The sequence below is a fragment of the Cottoperca gobio genome, chromosome 1 (genome assembly GCF_900634415.1).
Source record: "Cottoperca gobio chromosome 1, fCotGob3.1, whole genome shotgun sequence".
NCBI lineage: Eukaryota > Metazoa > Chordata > Actinopteri > Perciformes > Bovichtidae > Cottoperca > Cottoperca gobio.
Genome location: NC_041355.1, coordinates 24,707,597 through 24,728,804, shown reverse-complemented (window position 1 = coordinate 24,728,804; position 21,208 = coordinate 24,707,597). Strand labels below are relative to the sequence as shown.

Here is a 21,208-nt window from a genome sequence, read left to right as displayed (position 1 = left end):
CTGTACTGTTCTATACTGTACTGTTCTGCATTGTATTGTTCCACACTGTACTGTTCTGCACTGTACTATTCTGCACTGTACTGTTCTATACTGTACTGTTCTGCACTGTACTGTTCTGCACTGTACTGTTCTGCACTGTACTGTTCTATACTGTACTGTTCTGCACTGTACTGTTCTATACTGCACTGTTCTGCACTGTACTGCACTGTTCTGCACTGTACTGTTCTACACTGTACTGTTCTATACTGTACTGCACTGTACTGTTCTATACTGTACTGTTCTGCACTGTACTGCACTGTACTGTTCTACACTGTACTGTTCTATACTGTACTGTTCTACACTGCACTGTTCTATACTGTACTGTTCTGCACTGTACTGTTCTATACTGTACTGTTCTGCACTGTATTGTTCCACACTGTACTGTTCTGCACTGTACTGTTGTGCACTGTACTGTTCTATACTGTACTGTTCTGCACTGTACTGTTCTATACTGTACTGTTCTGCACTGTACTGTTCTATACTGTACTGTTCTGCACTGTACTGTTCTGCACTGTACTGTTCTACACTGTACTGTTCTATACTGTACTGTTCTACACTGCACTGTTCTATACTGTACTGCTCTGCACTGTACTGTTCTATACTGTACTGTTCTGCACTGTATTGTTCCACACTACTGTTCTGCACTGTACTGTTGTGCACTGTACTGTTCTATACTGTACTGTTCTGCACTGTATTGTTCTGCACTGTACTGTTCTGCACTGTACTGTTCTGCACTGTACTGTTCTATACTGTACTGTTCTGCACTGTACTGTTCTATACTGTACTGTTCTGCACTGTACTGTTACTGCACTGTTCTACACTGTACTGTTCTATACTGTACTGTTCTGCACTGTACTGTTCTACTACTGTATTCTGCACTGTACTGTTCTATACTGTACTGTTCTGCACTGTACTGTTCTACACTGTACTGTTCTATACTGTACTGTTCTGCACTGTACTGTTCTATACTGTACTGTTCTGCACTGTACTGTTCTGCACTGTACTGTTCTACACTGTACTGTTCTATACTGTACTGTTCTACACTGTACTGTTCTGCACTGTACTGTTCTATACTGTACTGTTCTGCACTGTACTGTTCTATACTGTACTGTTCTACACTGTACTGTTCTACACTGTATTGTTCTGCACTGTACTGTTCTATACTGTACTGTTCTGCACTGTACTGTTCTACACTGTACTGTTCTATACTGTACTGTTCTACACTGTACTTTAGAGCCTTGAGCCTTCAGCTATCAAGCTCCTCTCCTTTGGAACCAGCTTCCAGTTTGTGTTCGGGAGGCTGACACCCTCTACACCAGGGGTGGGGAGCCTTTTTCCTATCAAGGGCCATTTTTGTTTTACAACATCCTTCGAAGGCCGTACTAATTATTGAACTCATAACCTCTGCAAAACCTTTTAAAGATATAGCCCATTCATTTCACCTTTCTTTTATGCTGTGCAAAAAAGCTACTTTTTTATCCATTTATCTTTCTGTTTTATCAGAAATCCTTTATTAGTCCCACAACGGGGAAATGTATCTTGTCACAGCAAAAGAACATATGAAGTAAAAAGGCAGTACACAATAATTAAATAGAATAAAAAATAATATAAGTACCAAGTGGTTGATAGAAAATAAAGTGAATATTGCACATGGCAGTGATAATTGTACAGCAGTGGTGGAACAGTCTGTTCTTGTTGTGGTGGTCTACCTGTCTATCTGTATGTTACGCTCTGGAGAGAGCTGCTTGTTGGGCCAAACTCCGCCGAAGAGCGTTAACTTTATCCAAACAGTTTGGCATGTTTCGTGCAGTAATGACGCTCAAGATTATTTTTAATCACCACAAGTACGTCAGCACAAACTAGACACACTGGCCTTTTACTTCCACAAATAAATAATCGTCCGTCGATTTCTCCTGGAAAGTGCGACATTCCGCGTCCAGCTTTCTGTTTTACACTCGCCATGCTGTGTTCGCTGATGTCAATGACAGTCTCGTTTAAAATTGAAGTTTTTTGACATGATGTGACCACGTGATGACACGTTCCGCTCGTGTTGTGTTCAGGGACCTTGGCCAGGAAAAACAGTCATTCGGCCGTTTAAAATATTGCCGTCTAGTTTTTTTTGCTAGTTACCTCGAGGGCCGGATCATATGGTGTCGCGGGCCGTATATGGCCCGGAGGCCGGAGGTTCCCCACCCCTGCTCTACACATTTAAGAGCAGACGAAAGACTTTGATAAATCTCATAGTTAGGGCTGGCTCAGGCTTGTCTTGGACCAGCCCATAGTTATGCTGCTATAGGCTTAGACTGCCGGGGGACATCTCTCTACTCCTCTTCCTCTCTATATGCATTTATGTAAATGTATGTTACTCAGCATCCGGGGCATCATCCCCGGAGTTTCTGTGTTTCTCGTGTGGCAGGTTGCCTCTGATAAAGTTTACATCAGGATCATGAATCGTGGCTGCGCCTGCTGCCCTGGTCCTGCCTGATGCCCACGTTTATATATATTTCTTTTTTTTGAGACACCAGGAAGCCTTTTTGACATTATCTTGGATTCATCCTTTTTTTTTTTGATCACACCATCAGTTCTGTCACATGGATGTTGTGTTTTTGCTATGCTGTTTATTCTGTATACATGTCATCTATTGCACATCGGTCCGTCCTGGGAGAGGGATCCCTCCTAAGTCTCTCGCTGAGATTTCTAACATTTCCCCCTTTAATTGTGGGGTTTCTTATAGGAAGTTTTTCCTTGTGTGATGCGAGGGTCTAAGGACAGAGGATGTTGTATCCTGTACAGTCTGTAAAGCACACTGAGACAAATGTGTCATTTGTGATATTGGGCTATATAAATAAATTTGATTTGTACTGTTCTGCACTGTTCCCTTACTTAAGCTCGGCACGCTAACAACACGCTTAAAGATGTCTCTCTCCAAGCGAAAGAAACCTAGAGTTGATTCTGAAAATCGTCATTTCCAGAGCGAATGGACTGACAAATATTGATTTACTTTGCCAGCAGCAACAAGTAATAAACTGGTGTGTTTATCGTGCATCGAATGTATTTCCGTGATGAAAGAATACAACGTGAAGCGGCACTACAGGTCAAGTCACGGCTCGTTTTCTGCCAGATTTCCAGTGGGCTCAGAGGAACGGAGAAGGAAAGTACAGGGACCGTTAGCACCATTTAAGTGGCTTTTGGTCGCTTTTGCACGGAACAAGAGAGCCACGATAGCAGCCCTGCTTTGTTGAGAGAATGTGAACGCGCAAAGTAACGCAGTAAACACGGGAACGTGCACATAAACAAGATACATATCATTTAATAAAAGAGCACCTGTTCAATGTGAAGACTGAGTTCTGAATATAAAAAAACCCAAAAGTGTAATTTCTCTCACTGACTGAAACAGGCTCAACATGACAGAAGTCTGATATGTTTGTAGTTCTATAGGAGTACATCACCTGACTCAATGTGATGTTTGATGGGTGTAAATGCAAAGACAGATCTGCTTTATGACTCAAATAAGCCTACTTACTGTTAAATTGTAGAAATGTATAAGATATGTATGTTATTGTGAGTCTGATGCTACTGTTTGACTTTGTTCTAGTTGCATTTAGTATTTCATTTTATGGATATGGACTTGTTTTCAAAGCACCTTATGTATGTTTGGAAGTGTTGAGGATATTATAAACAGGGCTACTTACTGGTAAAGTGATGAATACTGTTTTATTATATTCATCTTTTGTTCTACATTAGTGGACATGGACCTGTTGGAAAACATCTCCTTGGTTTTAAAGATGCAACATTTTGCACTTTTGTGTGAAGCCTTGTAGCCACAGCTTTCCTACTGTTCTGAATGGACCGGTTGCTTTCTGGAATGAATTAAGGTGATACAAGTGAAAAAAAGAGGATGCACGTGACTAGTTCATTTCATGTATTAGTAACTATTAACACTACTGTAAGTAAGAGTTATTTGTAGTGATTCATTGACAAAGTATTGTGTGGCCCACAAACCCCCAGTGATGTTCCTATTCGGCCCACTTGCTAATGAAGTTGAATAGCCCTGATATAGCCCAATATCACAAATTACACATTTGTCTCAGTGGGCTTTACAGACTGTATACGGGGAAAATGTTAGAAACCTCAGGGAGAGACTGAGGAGGGATCCCTCTCCCAGGACAGATGCAATAGATGTCGTGTGTACAGAATAAACAACATAGTACAAATACAACATCTCTGTGACAGAAATTATGATGTGATCGTATTTACAAAAAGATGAATCCAGGAGGATGTCAAAAAAGCTTCCTGCGCATCCAAAAACTAAATATTAACGTGGGCGTCAGGCAAGACCAGGGCAACAGGCGTAGCCACGATTCATGATCCAGACGTAAACCTTAATAAGTAAGTAATGGATCATTACTGGACTGGACTGGACTTGATTGATGGTTTGAACATTTAAGCTGTAATGATAAACCACAGAGGATGATTTCACCCGATGACAGCTCGTAGTCTAATCACATACCTTGAAGACCTCAGAGAAGAAGCCTGAACCGATCTTCTCACAGAAGAAGTCGTCGATGCGGGCCAGACTGGACACAGCGCTCCGCAGGGCTCGGTATGAGGACGGCCGGATGCGGTTGGGCGCGTGAATACTGTGGAGCGGCAGCTCATCTGGGCCACCGTGACCCTCCTCTGGGTCGCAGAAGCAGCACTCGGCGTGGTAGTCCATGGTGCTGGGGGACCACCACGTTCTCTCCAGGTACTTCCTTCCTTCCCACAGGGGAACCAGAATGTGTGTTAGACCGCAGTAGTCCTGAGACACAAGGGGACAGGGGCTTCCACCATCATGATGTCACAATGATCAAGGTGTCTGCTCTGGGGGATATGATGACCTGATAATGTATCAGTTTCACACAAAACTGCACCTTATTATACAAATATAGAAAAAATAGTATCTATATTTGTACTTTAGACAGCCACATTTCTCATTGTTCAGAGACTTCTCATTCATCTGATTTGAGGTGAAGGGTAGAGTCCACCAGGTTCAGTCATCACGCTGCCAAAGTACCCCTGAGCAAGTTCCCCCCAGCTCCAGGGCTTCTGTGTGTCTCACTGTGCCCTCCCACGGTTCGGATTCACAGGAAAGTCTCACTCAAGAAAACTTTAGTCCCTTTAAATCTCCATGTCACCAAGGTTGTAGGAATTCCTGCAGTCCTTGAACGTCGCCTCAGCGTGCCTGTACGTGGGGAGGCTGGGTTCCCTCCGGCATCCCGTTAGATGGAGGCTGATGGAGATGACGGATGCTGCAGTTGCACGGTACCGGGAGAGGGTAGGAGGGCCGAGCAGCCGGGTGCCATGTACAGGTCCCTGAAACGTCATAAGACTATTGCAGTGAACAATATACCAGCAGCTGCAGCCGACTTAACGTTATATTACAGGAATGTATTATACATATATATAGCACACATAATATGACTGTGTCGCATGAACAGGTTAGAGCCTCATCCTCCGGCAGTGAGCTGTAGCCATGAGGCTAGTAGCCACAGAGTCACCGCTAACGTTAGCAGGGCGATAAGCCAAAACCTCAACTGGATAACATCAACCGGACTGTTGGGCTTGGAAATAATTACAGGCCTGGTTCAACCATGTTTTTTTTTAATCTTTTTTTTCTTTACAACTGCGTATGGGGAATAATTATTTGACCGAGGATAAATAACCGGAGAATCCCATATTTCTCCTGGCCAATGAAAAATCCTAGTAAATGTTACTGTTGATAACGGGAGCTGTCACTGACAGCCGGGTTGCAGAGTCTCAGTCGACGACTTACCTCTCTCCTCACGTCTAGCTGGAAGAAAATGTCGATGTAGTCCAGCCGGCTGTTGGAGGTGAACTAAAGGCAGAAATGTCGATCGGCAGCTCGGCTGTATCTGCTATAATCTGGTCTGGAGTCCTGCTTCAGGAGCTGCTTGTTGGGACGACTACCATAATGAAACAGCGCGAAGATGGTCAATCAGCGAGAGTGATACAGAGGACTTCCTGCAATTTCACAATAAAAGCGTTTCAACCAAATCAGTCCATGTACACAGCATACAGTAGCTGAAGTTTATCATTTACAATGACTTCCAATAAAAGATTATCCACATTACAAAAAAATATAAAAGCATGACTGACAAGTTCATGTTTTTTCTGATACTGTTAAATGTGTGTGTGTGTGTGTGTGTGTGTGTGTGTGTGTGTGTGTGTGTGTGTGTGTGTGTGTGTGTGTGTGTGTGTGTGTGTGTATGTGTATGTGTGTTCGTCTCGTGTGAGTTTCGATTAACTCGCCAACCCTTGGACCGATCTAAATCTGATGTGTCTTTCTCATTTTAGCAGCGTTTCCCTCATCAACTTCTCAAAGTCAAAACATTTATTTTTGAGAGGCTCTCTGCGTCTCCCGTACTGCAGTACAACTCTCTGCCTGAATAGTTACTGATGCGCTGGCGGGGGCGCTGTTTTAACCAAACACAAATATCACTATGTGATACTGACAGAATTGTTATTATCAGAATGTGGCTGTTTCTTTACTTAATCAAACAGGTTTGTTGCTGCTGTTCCCGCTGGAGGAAGCAATGAGGCCCACAATGCTCTGCCTGTAGTTCTGCACCACAACATCATTTAACCCATGGCTCTCCAACAGGGGGTCCGTGACCCCTAGGGGGCTCCTCAGACATACTGCAGGGGGCCGCCAGATTTTTGTTTGATAATGTTTTGAACGTTGTTTTTTTTAAATCTGAAAACATGTCTGATACACATTACAGTAACATAAAGCCAGCATTTTATTTGCAAAGTTAAATCGGCTTATTCGTTAAAAAATAAAATAAAACATTTTATTTACACAACATTGATAATAGTCAAATTTTTATCCATGAATCCTTGTGCAATGTGAGCTAGCTAACCTATGCTAAATCGCTGTTCACCACATATCCGTAACGGTGAACTAGGAGTTTGTTGATGGCTGTGGCCACTATAAATCAGTACAGAAACTACATACAAAACACCAGAAGTCAAAAGAAAACATGCAAGAACTAGATATTGCTAAAGCTACCATGGTTTCTTTATGTTTTAAAATATACTTTGTATTCATGTCATCCATGTTTTATATGAACACAAACAAAGTTGCTAATTCACAATCTTACACAAAACAAAACAAAAATCAGTAACGTTCAAAGTATTCACAAATGCTGTTTGTATCAAGATCCAAGGTTATGTGGCATTTAACTTCATTAATACGTCTTTTTCTACCTTGGTATGTGTGCACATTTATCAACAAAAGAAATCCATCCATCGTCTACCGCTTATCCGGGGTCGGGTCGCGGGGGCAGCAGCTCCAGTAAGGAACCCCAAACTTTTGCACATCAATGTACGCAAAACTGAAGAAATTGTGACAATGATCACACCTGGCACACTCGTGTTTCAAGTATGTGTCCGAGAATCCACCAGAGCCTCCATTTCTACCATTGTGACCCCTGTCATGTGTTGAACTCTGAGATTGTTCTAATGAATTCTGGGAGAAGGTACAGGGTCCTCTTGTGTAAGCAAAATGCTTATAAACCCTCTGTCAGTTAAACTGATCAATGGGCAACTCATGGAGGCTTGTAAACATGTCAAGTGAGACGTGAGTGGTTGTGTGTCATTTATGGTGAGCATGTTCTTGAGATACCTTGATTCAAACCAAACATGATCATAGAGACAAGATCTATTTCCAGCTTGGGACTTGGCATTCAGATCATCTGATCCCATATTCTTAATATCATTCACTACAGTTGAAGTGAATGATACTTTATTAGTCACTGCTCATAAATACTATTGTACCTATTGTCTGTAAGACACACCTGTGCCTCCTTTTCAACAGCAAGAGGCTTTATATAAAGCCTAATTCCCCACTCCCCCTCTAGATCCGGAGCCTCACTTTGTCCACTCCCATATTCTAACTTTGTCTTCATTTTGATCTCAACTACACACCTGTAATGTTCTGTTTATATGGCACGTGATAAATTATGTCCACAGACAGACAGACAGACATACAGACAGGGAAACACACAGACAGACAGACAGACAGACACACACACACACACACACACACACACACACACACACACACACACACACACACACACACACACACACACACACACACACACACACACACACACACACACACAGGTTATATTATTATTAACTCTAAGTGACATTTATGAAAAGCAAGTCAAACCTTTGACATACCACACTTCACTTCACTAATTAATATCTTGGCTTATCATGTTATTATTTACATTTTCTGACTTAAGATTCATTGTAAATCAAACTTGTAAGGTAGTGCAAATAATGAGATAATACATCCTAATTTTAACTAGTACATGAAAGTCCTGACATTACAAGTGCGTCTGTCTTCTTACATTTCATCTGTTGTTTTCCCTTTCCTCCAAATCAAAATTGTGGATGCCCTTTAGAAGGACTCATATAGCTGTCTGATGTGTTTTTCTGGGTTTTTGTTTATTCATTTGCAATATAACAATTTGTTGTTCATACAGTTTTATCTGACACATTTTACACACCTGCTTACAAACTATGTCTACCTTTTCAACTTCTGACACCCTGAAAGCCCAACAAGGGTGAATAATGGCATTCCTTAATGTTAAATTATAATTACTCTTCCAATGCTACAGGTATAACCTTATCACAATGAACCAATCAGTAGTGACCTTTCCTGACCAATCAGCGCTTGTTATAACACATTCGTCCTGAGTGACCTCCGAAGTCCGCATCCTGTAAACTGCAGAGCCAAAACAAGCTAACAAGAGTTAATCACATTCATACAGGAAGTGAGGTCTTTTACCTTCAGAGTAAAAGTGAATATATTTTAATATTAGTGAGAAGTGGGTGTACATTTCTGTAAATGTGTAAAATATAAATCATTAACTTATATTTTCTGAAAATACTTGTTACAATACAATACAAATGAATGTAAAGGTCATACGGTGCATGACATGTTTTTATTTTGAACATCTAAACCGGAAGTTGTATTTCCGGCTACTTTCACACCGAGATAGCTAGCGTCGAGCCATTCATATCAGGCTAACTGCTTCATCACTCGCTGACAGCCTCGGCCTTTTCGGGGTTTGTTACCGGTGTTAGTCGTAGTACGACAGTTAAATAGAAAATGGCTTTGCTAACGCCGTTAATTGCGTTCCTGTATCACCTGCCGCAGGTGTACAAGTGGCTGCTGAAGCCTTACTATGTAGCCTCTCTCTTCATGTCCATAGCCTTTCTAGTTGTCCGCAAGGCGCCTGGCATCTGCGACAATCTGACTACACAGCGAGAGGACGGCAACTCCTGCGACTTCGACTGGGTCCGTAGAAAATGCTTGAAAATCACAAATAATTGCTTTTTAAGAATTGGTATCAACCAGCTAGATAGCTGGTCAGTGGACACAGTTGGGCAGACTGACAGCAAGGGCTAGCGTTAGCTGGCAGGTGTCATTAGCTGTTCTTAGCTATAGGGAGAGAATTACAGGCCAAACTACGGTCAAAACCCTGGAAATTCAAACAGTTTTGTTTATTGGCAGATATTCTCAAGTTACAAAACGTAATGTACAACTCACTAAATATATTAAGGTATTTATACTAAATACGGCACACATAGACTGTAAAACAGCGTTTATTCAAATCCAGAATTAACAGTAACGTTATTCAGTAACGGTTTTAGTTAGCTAGCTAACGTTAGCAAAATTATTGACGTTCGAGGACGTCAATTGAACGAAATTGCTCCAATCAGAACTAACTTGTGAATGAAAAAGAGAATAAACATGTCATTCACGATGATTCGTGAATCATAATATTTAATAACAGCAACCAAATTAAACTATAAATAAATGTACTGGTTCCATAAACATTATGAAGTGAATTGAAAATATGAATTGTTATAAGGTTTTTATAAATACGTTTTTTCTGTGAAATAAACATGTGACCTGTTTTTACCTCCTTTTAAAGAATCTAAATCAAGAACTGTTAAGAATGGGAATCATTCAAATCTATCCAACAATAGCCAACCCAACCTATAAATGGCGAAGTCTGTCACTGAGTGCCTGATGAAATGACACCATCGGCCCAGTGTTTCCCCAATATTAATTTCACACGATCATTAAAATCCTCATTTATGGCTGGACGATTTTTCAATACGATAATATAATAATAATAATATATTTGATCACTTTCAAAATAGTCATATCGTGAGGAAATGATATATCAAGATATCGTAATTCACAATTACGTCGTCTAAATTGATAATAAGCACTTTTGAACTCAAATTTCTCAGAAAATATGATGTTTAATGTTTTGAAGGAAGATTATCTGAAGATTGCGTTTTTGTTTTTACATCACACACTTTACATTACAACTCAACTCTTACCACTTCAGTATGATTAACAAACTGGTCTCCTCTTAAATCAAACTATTGTCTGAATGAATGAGAAAATTCATTCATAATGTTATATCATATATTTTTTAATATTCTTTATTTGTCAAGTATTTAATTCACACAGGAGTATACAAAAAAGGCTTTACAAGGTGGTTATTTCACATAGACTATTTATGGAATTACCAGAAATCATGCTATATCGTGCTATAAAGTGTTATCCAGATATGAAATGACTAATATTAGATTTTGGCCATATCGTCCAGCCCTATCCTCATTAATATGCTTAAGTGTGCCGCAAAAAACCTGCCACAGGAGCACACAATTGGGGCATAAGCTATACGTGCTGTGGCTGCGACCCAATTTAACCCCTGAGGTTACCATGATAACTAACGTTTATTTATCTAAATGGAGAACAAGTGTCATGCAACAATAGCCTCTACACACACACACACACACACACACACACACACACACACACACACACACACACACACACACACACACACACACACACACAGTAGAGTAAGAGCAGAGCAGAGCAGAGGACAGTCCCTCCACTGTTTTGGAAGAAGGAGGTAACGGGACCAGCTTTAAAAGTGACATGTAGCAGCTCTGGGACAGCTCCAGTTTAACATATACATTTAAATACTGTCAGCTGCCCCAGGTCTCTCCGGTCTCTCTGGAGTCTCACTTGGACTCATACTGAGTTTAGCAAAGTGTATATACACTCAAAGTCTGACATGACTGTGTCCCCCAATGTCCTAAATGCTCTCTGGTTAAGATAACATAGTTAATGTTTGTGTTCTCAGAGGGAGGTGGAGATCCTCATGTTCCTCAGTGCCATCGTCATGATGAAGAACAGACGAGCGAGTGAGTCAATGTCTTCTTTCTTTTTTTTATTTGGAATGAATTTCTCCCAAGCAGCATTATGAACATATGTCATGTACTAATCTGATGCCTGGATGATAAAGAAGCAGCTACAGGAAGTGTAAAGATACCAATGCATGATTCTTTAACAGTCAGATATCTGTCTTCCACTGTGACTAGAAGACATTTGCACCAGAAACGCATTAAATCTCTTGAATCGTTCCCATCTGTTTTGACAATAACACATGTTAAGTATACAGTATATCTCAAAAGTCAGTACACCCTTTAGATTTTTGCAAATATTCTGTTATATCCTTTCAGGGGATAACATTATCCTACTGAAACTTTGATATAACTTAAAGTAGTCAGTGTGCTGCTTGAATAACAGTATAGATTTATTGTCCTTTGAAAATTACTCAGTACACAGCTGTTAATGTCTAAACAGCTGGCAACAAAAGTGAGTACACCCCATAGTGAACATGTCCTAATTGTGCCCAATGATGTTGTTTTCCCGCCCTGGTGTCATGTGACTCGTTAGTGTTACAAGGATTCAGGTGTAAATGATAAGCAGGGCTGTTAAATTTGGTGTTTTGGGCACAATTCTCTCTGAATGCTGGACAACATGGCACCTCATGGCAAGGAACTCTCTGAGCGGCTGAAAAAAAGGATTATTGCGCTTCACAAAGATGGCCTTGGCTATAAGAAGATTGACAACACCATGAAAATGAGTTGCAGCACAGTGGCTAAGATCATACAGCGGTTTTCCAGGACAGGTTCCACTCGGAACAGGCCTCGCCAGGGTCGACCAAAGAAGTTGAGTCCACGTGCTCAGCGTCATATCCAGAGGTTGGTTTCCAAAAATAGACGTGCGAGTGCTTCCAGCATTGCTGCAGAGGTTGCAGAAGTGGGATGTCAGCCTGTCAGTGCCCAGACCATACGCCGCACACTGCATCAAATCGGTTTGTATGGCCGTCGCCCCAGACAGAAGCCCCTTCTGAAACCGATGCATAAGAAAGCCCGCAAACAGTTTGCTGAAGACAATGAATCCAAGAACATGAGTTACTGGAACCATGTCCTGTGGTCTGATGAGACCAAAATAAACCTGTTTGGGTCAGATGGTGTCCGGCGTGTGTGGCGGCACCCTGGTGAGGAGTACCAAGACAAATGTGTTTTGCCTACAGTCAAGCATGGTGGTGGCAGCATCATGGTCTGGGGCTGCATGAGTGCTGCCGGCACTGGGGAGCTGCATTTCATTGAGGGACACATGAATTCCAATATATACTGTGACATCCTGCAGCAGAGCATGATCCCCTCTCTTCGGAAACTGGGCCGTAGGGCAGTTTTCCAACATGATAATGACCCTAAACACACCTCCAAGATGACAACGGCCTTGCTGAAGAAGCTGAAGGTTAAGGTGATGGACTGGCCAAGTATGTCTCCAGACCTAAACCCAATTGAGCACATGTGGGGCATCCTCAAGAGGAAGGTGGAGGAGTGCAAGGTGTCCAACATCCGTGCGCTCCGTGATGTCGTCGTGGAAGAGTGGAAGAAGATTCCAGAAGCAACCTGTGCAGCTCTGGTGAATTCCATGCCCAGGAGGGTTAAAGCAGTGCTAGATAACAATGGTGGTCACACAAAATATTGACACTTTGGGCACAATTTAGACATGTTCACTATGGGGTGTACTCACTTTTGTTGCCAGCTGTTTAGACATTAACAGCTGTGTACTGAGTAATTTTCAAAGGACAATAAATCTATACTGTTATTCAAGCAGCACACTGACTACTTTAAGTTATATCAAAGTTTCAGTAGGATAATGTTATCCCCTGAAAGGATATAACAGAATATTTGCAAAAATCTAAAGGGTGTACTCACTTTTGAGATATACTGTATTAAATATCAGCTATATTGACATCCTGCCGCAAAACCCATACTGGTTGAATCTTAGAAACAGTACTGCGCAGGATTTAAAATATCATGTGTCTCTGTATCTGCTCATGTCAGTAACGGTGGAGCAGCATGTGGGCAACATCATCCTGTTCAGCAAAGTGGCCAATGTCATCCTCTTCTTCAGACTGGACATCAGGATGGGCCTGCTCTACCTGACACTCTGCATAGGTCAGTCCAACCTTTACATACACTTCTGTTTCCTGTCTTGTCAATCAAATGTCAAAAACCAGCTTGACATTGTAGATTTTTCCTATTGTCAACAAATCAATTTATAAGATCCAAAGCAACAATGAATGTATCATCTGACAAGTTCTATGTGTGTTTCACAGCCTGATGTGTCTTCTTCCTGCTGACACAAATACTCACTAGACCACTAAATGTGGATTCATCCACAGCTGAAAATAGTCCCCGACAAATGCACTGTTTCCTCATGTTTGAGTAACATTTGATTAAAAACTACAGTGAACAGCTGTTTTAGAATTGACTGAGCCTTTTTTTTTAGGTATAAAACTATATATTTGTGAGGTGTTTTTAAAAATGTACATCTTTAGTAGGAACCAATGTGCTTGTACGTGAGATTCTCAGAGTAGTGGAGTCAGAAAGTTTTGAGAGACTCCATATGGTATTTAGGGTGTTAACCAGCTAAAATGATCCTGTTAATTCTCTTCTAGATTTCATTGGTCAACGCAGGTAGAAGTTTCCATTTTCACAGTAGTTTGCTTAATGCCCAGATAACACCTTAAATATATATATGTTCAATCCATGCCAAAATCTCTCATAAAATAAAAAATGCCTTTAGTGAGCAGAGAAGTAAATTATTAAGTAATAGTTTAGTCTGTAAAATGTCCAGCGTCACGTCTTCATATTGCTTGTTCTGTCTCATCAAACAACATCCAAAACAAAATGACAAAGATAATGAATGTACATGATGTAACACAGAGCGAGGCAGCACACTGGAGAGTGTGGAACCAGAGAATAATGGCATCTCTGCTTCATAAATGAACTAATGAACATTAATTCTGGATTTTAATATCCTAAAGGTCCTAATGTGCTCCTCTTCTGTTGCTTCTTTGTGTCGCAGTGTTTTTGATGACCTGTAAGCCTCCTCTTTACATGGGACCAGAGTACATCAAATACTTCAGCGACAAAACCATCGATGTGAGTGAATATGCTCCAATTTGTATTTGTAGTAGTTTGTCCTCTACCAAGAGCAAACATCTGTACACTGTCCTTATAATCATAAAGTGTGTGTGTGTGTGTGTGTGTGTGTGTGTGTAGGATGAGCTGGATAGAGACCCTCGTGTGACGTGGATTGTTGAATTTTTCGCCAACTGGTCTCCAGAGTGCCAGTCCTTTGCTTCTGTCTATGCTGATCTCTCCCTCAAGTAAGATGCAGTCAAAGTCTAAAGTACACTCAGTGACATCAACAGAAGCACCTTGAGTGACTTTTTCTTCTTGTTTCAGGTATAACTGTGCTGGTCTCAAGTTTGGTAAAGTGGACATTGGACGTTATGGAGAGGTTTCCAAAAAGTACGACATGTTATTTGTCATAATGTCATAGATTGATTTCTTCAGTCAGGAGGACTGACTGAACATGTTGTCTGGTATGTGTTGTGTAGGTACAAGGTGTCGGCGTCTCCGCTGTCCAAGCAGCTTCCCTCCTTGGTGTTGTTTCAGGGCGGGAAGGAGGTAATGCGGCGCCCCCAGGTGGATAAGAAGGGTAGAGCCGTGTCCTGGAGCTTCACTGAGGTCAGACTGGACAGGGTTTATGTAAATAATGTTTGTGTTCTGTTCTGGTATTTTTGAGTGCTTTTAGCAAATTGTGTATAATTAAGGACACATTATTTCAAGTCCTTCGGGTTATGTTATCCGGGAGGACTCCGGAAACAGTTGCAGGTACCGACATACTCGAAGGGCGGCAGCTTCTGCCGTGGCAGAGGAAAAGCAGCGGGTGTGGGAGAAGTTCGGAGAAGCTATGGAGAAGGACTTTCGGTCGGCACCAAGGTGCTTCTAGAAAACCGTCCGGCACCTCAGGAGGGGGAAGCAGAGAACCATCCAGGCTGTGTACAGCAAGGGTGGGACCCTGCTGACTTCGACTGAGAAGGTTATCGGCCGGTGGAAGGAGATTTGAGGAACTCCTGAATCCGACTAACACGCCCTCTATGGGTGAGGCAGAGCTGGAAGCTGATGGGGGATCATCGTCAATTTCCCTGATGGTCACTGAGGTAGTCAAACAACTCCACAGTGGCAAAGCCGCAGGTGTTGATGAGATCTGTCCAGAAATGCTGAAGGCTTTGGGTGTTGAGGGGCTGTCTTGATTGACACGCCTCGTCAACATTGCGTGGAAGTCTGGGACAGTGCCTAGGGGGTGGCAGACCGGGGTGGTGGTTCCCCTATTCAAAAAGGGGGACCAGAGAGTGTGTGCCAACTACAGGGGTATCACACTTCTCAGCCTCCCTGGTAAAGTCTACTCCAAGGTACTGGAAAGGAGGGTTCGGCCGGTAGTCGAACCGCTGATTGAAGAGGAACAATGTGGATTCCGTCCTGGTCGTGGAACAACGGACCAACTCTTTACTCTTGCAAGGATCCTGGAGGGGGCCTGGGAGTACGCCCATCCGGTCTACATGTGTTTTGTGGATCTGGAGAAGGCGTATGACCGGGTCCCCCGGGTGATGCTGTGGGAGGTGCTGCCGGAGTATGGGGTGAGGGGGTCACTTCTGAGGGCCATCCAATCCCTGTACGCCCAAAGTCGGATTTGTTCCCAGTGAATGTTGGCCTCCGCCACGGCTGCACTTTATCACCAATCCTGTTCATGATTTTCATGGATAGGATATCGAGGCGTAGTCGTGGAGGAGAGGGGTTGCAGTTCGGTGTCCTGAGGATCTCATCGCTGCTCTTTGCAGATGATGTGGTCCTTATGGCATCATCGTTCTGTGACCTTCAACAGTCACTGTATCAGTTTGCAGCCAGTTTGAAGCGGTTGGGATGAGGATCAGCACCTCACAATCTGGTGGATTGCCTACTCCGGGTAGGGAATGAGCCCTTACCCCAAGTGAAGGAGTGAGAGATTGGCCGGAGAATCGGAGCAGGGGGTTGGTATTGCATTCGCTTTACCGTACCGTTGTGACGAAAAGAGCGCTGAACCAGAAGGCAAAGCTCTGATCTACCGGTCGATCTTCGTTCCTACCCTCACCTATAGTCATGAAGGCTGGGTCATGAACGAGATCATGCGTTGAAAGGAGCCAGTTGAGGTGGTTCGGGCATCTAGTAAGGATGCCACCTGGGCGCCTACTGTAGCTGCTGCCCCCGCGACCCGACCCTAGATAAGCGGTAGACGATGGATGGATGGATAAGGACGCATTTTTATATGCATGTCTTAAACCATCACGGACATGTGCATATGTCCTACCACCCCCCCCATACTGGCCAAGACCCCATAAAGTTATTCTACTTGGAGTGATGGGGGACACAATCTACAGTCTGTGTCTGCACAAATGGCTTCTGAAGCTAATCTGAAGTAATACAAAACACTCAAAGGTTCAGCTTCTGCAGCTGAACTTTTAGGATCTCTTGCAGTCAGTCATTATGGACAGGAAGAACCATTAAAGTGACCAATAGCCTTTCAATGTACACATGTGTGTAATTATTGTATTCAGATGGAAATGAAAACATGTGAACCTGTCCTTTTATATTAAGCAGACTGCACAAAATAGCTTAATATATTCTTTGAAGTCGGGCTGCAATGCAGCATTACTGTCAGTAATCATAGACCTGGGTATCAAAATGTCATACTGAGTTACATTACAACTTTCCCCCAATACTGTGCTCTATGGAATAAAATATAAAAAATGTTTAATTAACCATTTTTTCCTTTAAAACATGCCAACTTCTCAATTCACCAGTGTTAATAAAGGGAACGTACTGTGGACACATTATGGCCTCTAATTGACAGCAATTGTTTTTGGATGTCTCAATTAGCTAATACAAATAATGAAACGTGCCACTGTTTCCCAGGGTGACGTCTGCCCAAAGACATTCACTTAACTGCACATAAAATAGAGACCAGCAGAGAATCTTCAAACTCTCAACCAGAAAATGTTTGAGTTGATAAATAACCATTTCTATTTATCAATGATCATAAATGAGAGAAAAAGAGTTGAAAGTATATGCCAAATGTATATGTGGTGTGTTGTTGCAGGTCAAATAGTGTTCTGTCACATGACACTGTTGACCTGTAACAGGAGACTGGTTAGAGATCACTTCTTTACTTTACTTCCTGGTTTAAGTTGGACTCCCTTCCTACATGACGTCTGTCACTGAGAACTCCTACAGTTGACAGGTGACTGTAATAATTGGGTGCTTTTTAAATTTTTTTTAGCTTTAACACGACGTAGCACAACTAGAGAACAGGTGTGGCCCATTGTGGGTTCCAAGAATCCAAGAATAATACTTGCTGCCAAATACTGAATAGTTAAGATATTTTAGATTGAAATACAGTCATATCAATAACAGTCTGTCTCTCTCCACCAGGAGAACATCATCCGAGAGTTTAACCTGAACGAACTCTACCAGAAATCCAAGAAGCTCAACAAGAGCAAAGGAGACAAGCTCATGCAGTCCCAGTTCCCCCCGGTCCCCGAGGAGGACGAGCCCGAGCAGCCAGGAGCCCACGAAGAGGAGGGGGTGGCTGAGTCCAAGAAGGACAAATAAGACGGTTTGTATCACTCGGCTTTCACTTCTGGATGGAACATGTGGTTCCAGCCAGCTCCTCCTCCTCCTTGTCTTCAAAGTGTTCAGATGTAAGCTGGTGAATCAGAACAGGGCTGGTGTTGCTGTGGATCATCGTGAGAATGAAAATAGCCACAGTACTTCTGCCTCTTTAACACTAAACTCCTGTTTAACCCATTCATTTAACAGCTACACTGTTTCCCTCCATAAGAGAGCATAGAGAACACGTGTACACTCCAGCAGAGGAGCAGACTGGGATACAGTCAACCAGCTTTTCTTTTTTTTTGGGGGGGGAGAGTCGTGTAAGGCCTGGGAATGTGCACCACACATTTGTGATGGTTAAAGGGATAGTTTGGGTCTTCAGCAGTGTGGTTGTGCTCCTCTATAGTCAGTGTATACTACAGTACATGTAGAAGCAGACCGGAGTACCAGCATGAAGGTAACTGATGTACTGTGGACAGATTTTAGACACCTAAAGTCAATTTATGTGTAGGCTTTATTTAGAACATTTTCACTGCTTACCATGACATCAAAAAGCCCTTTATTGTGGCATTACATTTTCTCTACCGTGGAACTTCCATATTCCTACGCATGAGCACTGTATTACGCCACAGATCCGCCGTGTGGGAATGGAAGTGCTGTTTCTAGATCAGACTGACGTACACTGAAACTGATAGATTTGTTTATGTGGACCTATTGTTTTAGGTTTTTAAAATGTGTCCACAGCAGAACATTGGTCAGCTTCCTGCTGGTACTCCGTCCTACACTGACCTCATACACCACTTCAAAAGAGCCCAACTATCCCTTTAAAGTCTGAGTGAATCAGAAGAGTTCTTACTAACTAATAGTAAGGGAGCAGTGAATGTGATGCTACTTTGTTGTTTTAGATTTTTTATGCAACTAATTTAATTAGATTAGATTTTTTCCAATGATCCTCTGAATAACTATACATTCATGTAAACTAAGTAGTGCACACACAGAAGGCTGCTTGACTTACATTTCCAGTGTTGATTCAGTGTCCTGGTGGTTTTGGTTTGAGGTGACAGATATGGGAGCGCTTGTTTAACATGAACTTGAATGTGGACAGACCAACTCAAATACATTTTACAGATCGTTTATTGTTGATTTTGTATTCAGTGTATGAGCGTCTCGGAGGGAGATGAGCGTGACTGTCATACATTCAGGTTTTATACTGATTTTTTTATTTACTTTTATTTTGTTGCTAACAAGGTCCTCTGTATTTTTCTGTTTTTAGAAGCAGGCAGTGCTCGAGCTTCAGTATCCACTAGCACTCTATGTTCTACAGTTTCTCAACCCCCATCGCTTTTGTTACAATTACACTTCCAATAAAGTTAGTTTTTGGAAAATGACCACGTCCTCAACAGTGAAGGGCAGCGTTACTTAGTTATGAACCGTATTCCACTCTGGTAGATGCAGATAATATGGTCTGCGTGTCCTGCAGTGAACTTCACTTTTCTATCACATTTGGTACAGACGTTCATGTTCCCCTCAGGATCAATCGTAATCACTTTAATGATGATCGGACTTTTCATCTATATTTGTCCAATACTTTGGTTTATGAGACAATACCTGCAGAACTAATTATACTCATCAGCCTCAGCTTTACTTTGTGGTAACTGATAATTAGCTAATGTTAGCATGCTAACATGCTATACTATGATGGTAAACATACCTGCCAAACATTAGCACGCTGACTTGAGCGTATAGAACATCCAGAGCAGCTAGCATGTCTGTGGATACTTTGTCTAGTTTTTCTGTTTCAAATGACATCAAACCTCAGCCTGTACATAATATTACGTAGTCTCCTTGACGTCACCCCTAAATCTCGGCCGTCGCCATCTTGGCAGTAACGCGTCTAACTCCCTACTAATCTAAAAAATAAGCAAAGAGGTGGATCGTGGGTGAACTTGAGGTGAGCCCGGGTGATGCAGCAGAACAGACAGCTAGCCGCTAGTGACCTGAGACAGCACCAACCAGCCCCTAATAATGTGTAACTTTAAGCCTTAATATAATTAAAACGGGTGAGTAATACAAAGCTTCACAACCCGTACAATGGTCTATAAAAAGGGAAATAATCTATAATGGCCAAAACCTTGTTTTGTACCAGGCTGTAAACGTGTTTGTCTTGTAAAGTTTTATCATGTGTGTCTACGGAGTTGACTCTCTTTTGGAGCCAGCTTCAAGTGGCCATTCAAGGAACTGCAGATTTTTGGCTTCACTGCCCAGCACCAGAGGTGGCCACTTCTGTAAAACAAATTTCAACATGAGTCAGAAGTCATCCACAAGCTGTCTCCACTTGAAGTGATCACACACTGGGTCCTGTGCCTGGGGTTGAGAAACTAGCTCACCTGAACAAACCTCATTAGACAGCACTTTCATACTGCTGCTGGATGCACGTATCCAGGACTGACACAAGTCATGTTAGCCAATCAAATGATGTCAAACACTAGTCCTGCACATTGATTGGCTGCATACTGGACACACGTGAGATTAGCATGATGAGCATGTTTGCAGTCCGGTCCTAATGACTCACACATCCACTTAACATTTGATTTGTTATATGAACTCTTGCTAACATTCCTAATCGGGATTTTGAGCTCTTTTTCCTTGTAGTAGTTAACTGGTAAACATATGCACACATGCAGCGTTTAAATGAAGACACTGTGACTTTATTCCTTAATCATTATTTTATTAACTGTTATTTTGTATTGCACACTTAATGTGAATTTGATTTGACCTTTTGTCATGTTGCATTTCATTTGAGCTGCATTCCAAGGCTTGTATGTATATCTGCTCCTGTACATGTATGGAGAAGTCTGGCCTGTTTTGTTATTCATGCAATAAAATAATGTGCACATGATGCATTTCAATGCAGCCTCCATTCTTCAGATAAATAAGTTGTTTGTGTCTCTGCTGAGCCGACTCTAAACCTTTAGCATGTCTTATTACACTGAGGGACCAGAGAAACACAAATTACAGTCCAATGAAGTGGCTCTGCTCTCACTGTCGATTAAGTCTTATGGGCTCTTGCTATTGGTTTAAGGTGCTGTAATTTTAACTGGTTGAACTGTGATGTGTTCAAATTCAAAATGTATATAAATGAATTAATATTTAGACATTTTAGACAATATTTAGGCCCCTTCTAACCAATGCCAGGGAA

General features: G+C 42.0%; 2 protein-coding genes across 2 annotated transcripts in view; one reads left to right on the top strand and one right to left on the bottom strand.

Moving 5' to 3' along the window:
* The window catches only part of tesk1a (testis associated actin remodelling kinase 1a), a 29,975-nt gene extending 23,875 nt beyond the window's left edge, over nt 1-6,100 (bottom strand). Inside the window, exons 1-2 of the mRNA XM_029430461.1 lie at nt 5,855-6,100; nt 4,550-5,394 (exon numbers count right to left, since the gene is read on the bottom strand). Coding sequence (XP_029286321.1) covers nt 4,550-4,756 — 207 coding nt within the window. The 5' untranslated portion in view covers nt 4,757-5,394; nt 5,855-6,100. The remainder of the gene's footprint in view (nt 1-4,549; nt 5,395-5,854) is intronic.
* Nucleotides 6,101-9,113: 3,013 nt separating this feature from the next.
* On the top strand, nt 9,114-20,918 carry tmx2b (thioredoxin-related transmembrane protein 2b). The gene is made up of 8 exons (XM_029435589.1): nt 9,114-9,415; nt 11,292-11,352; nt 13,354-13,467; nt 14,381-14,457; nt 14,578-14,684; nt 14,764-14,829; nt 14,919-15,048; nt 17,830-20,918. Exons 1-8 carry the CDS (start codon nt 9,227-9,229, stop codon nt 18,007-18,009), a joined length of 924 nt encoding a protein of 307 aa, XP_029291449.1. The 5' UTR covers nt 9,114-9,226; the 3' UTR covers nt 18,010-20,918.
* The last annotated feature ends 290 nt before the right edge of the window (nt 20,919-21,208 follow it).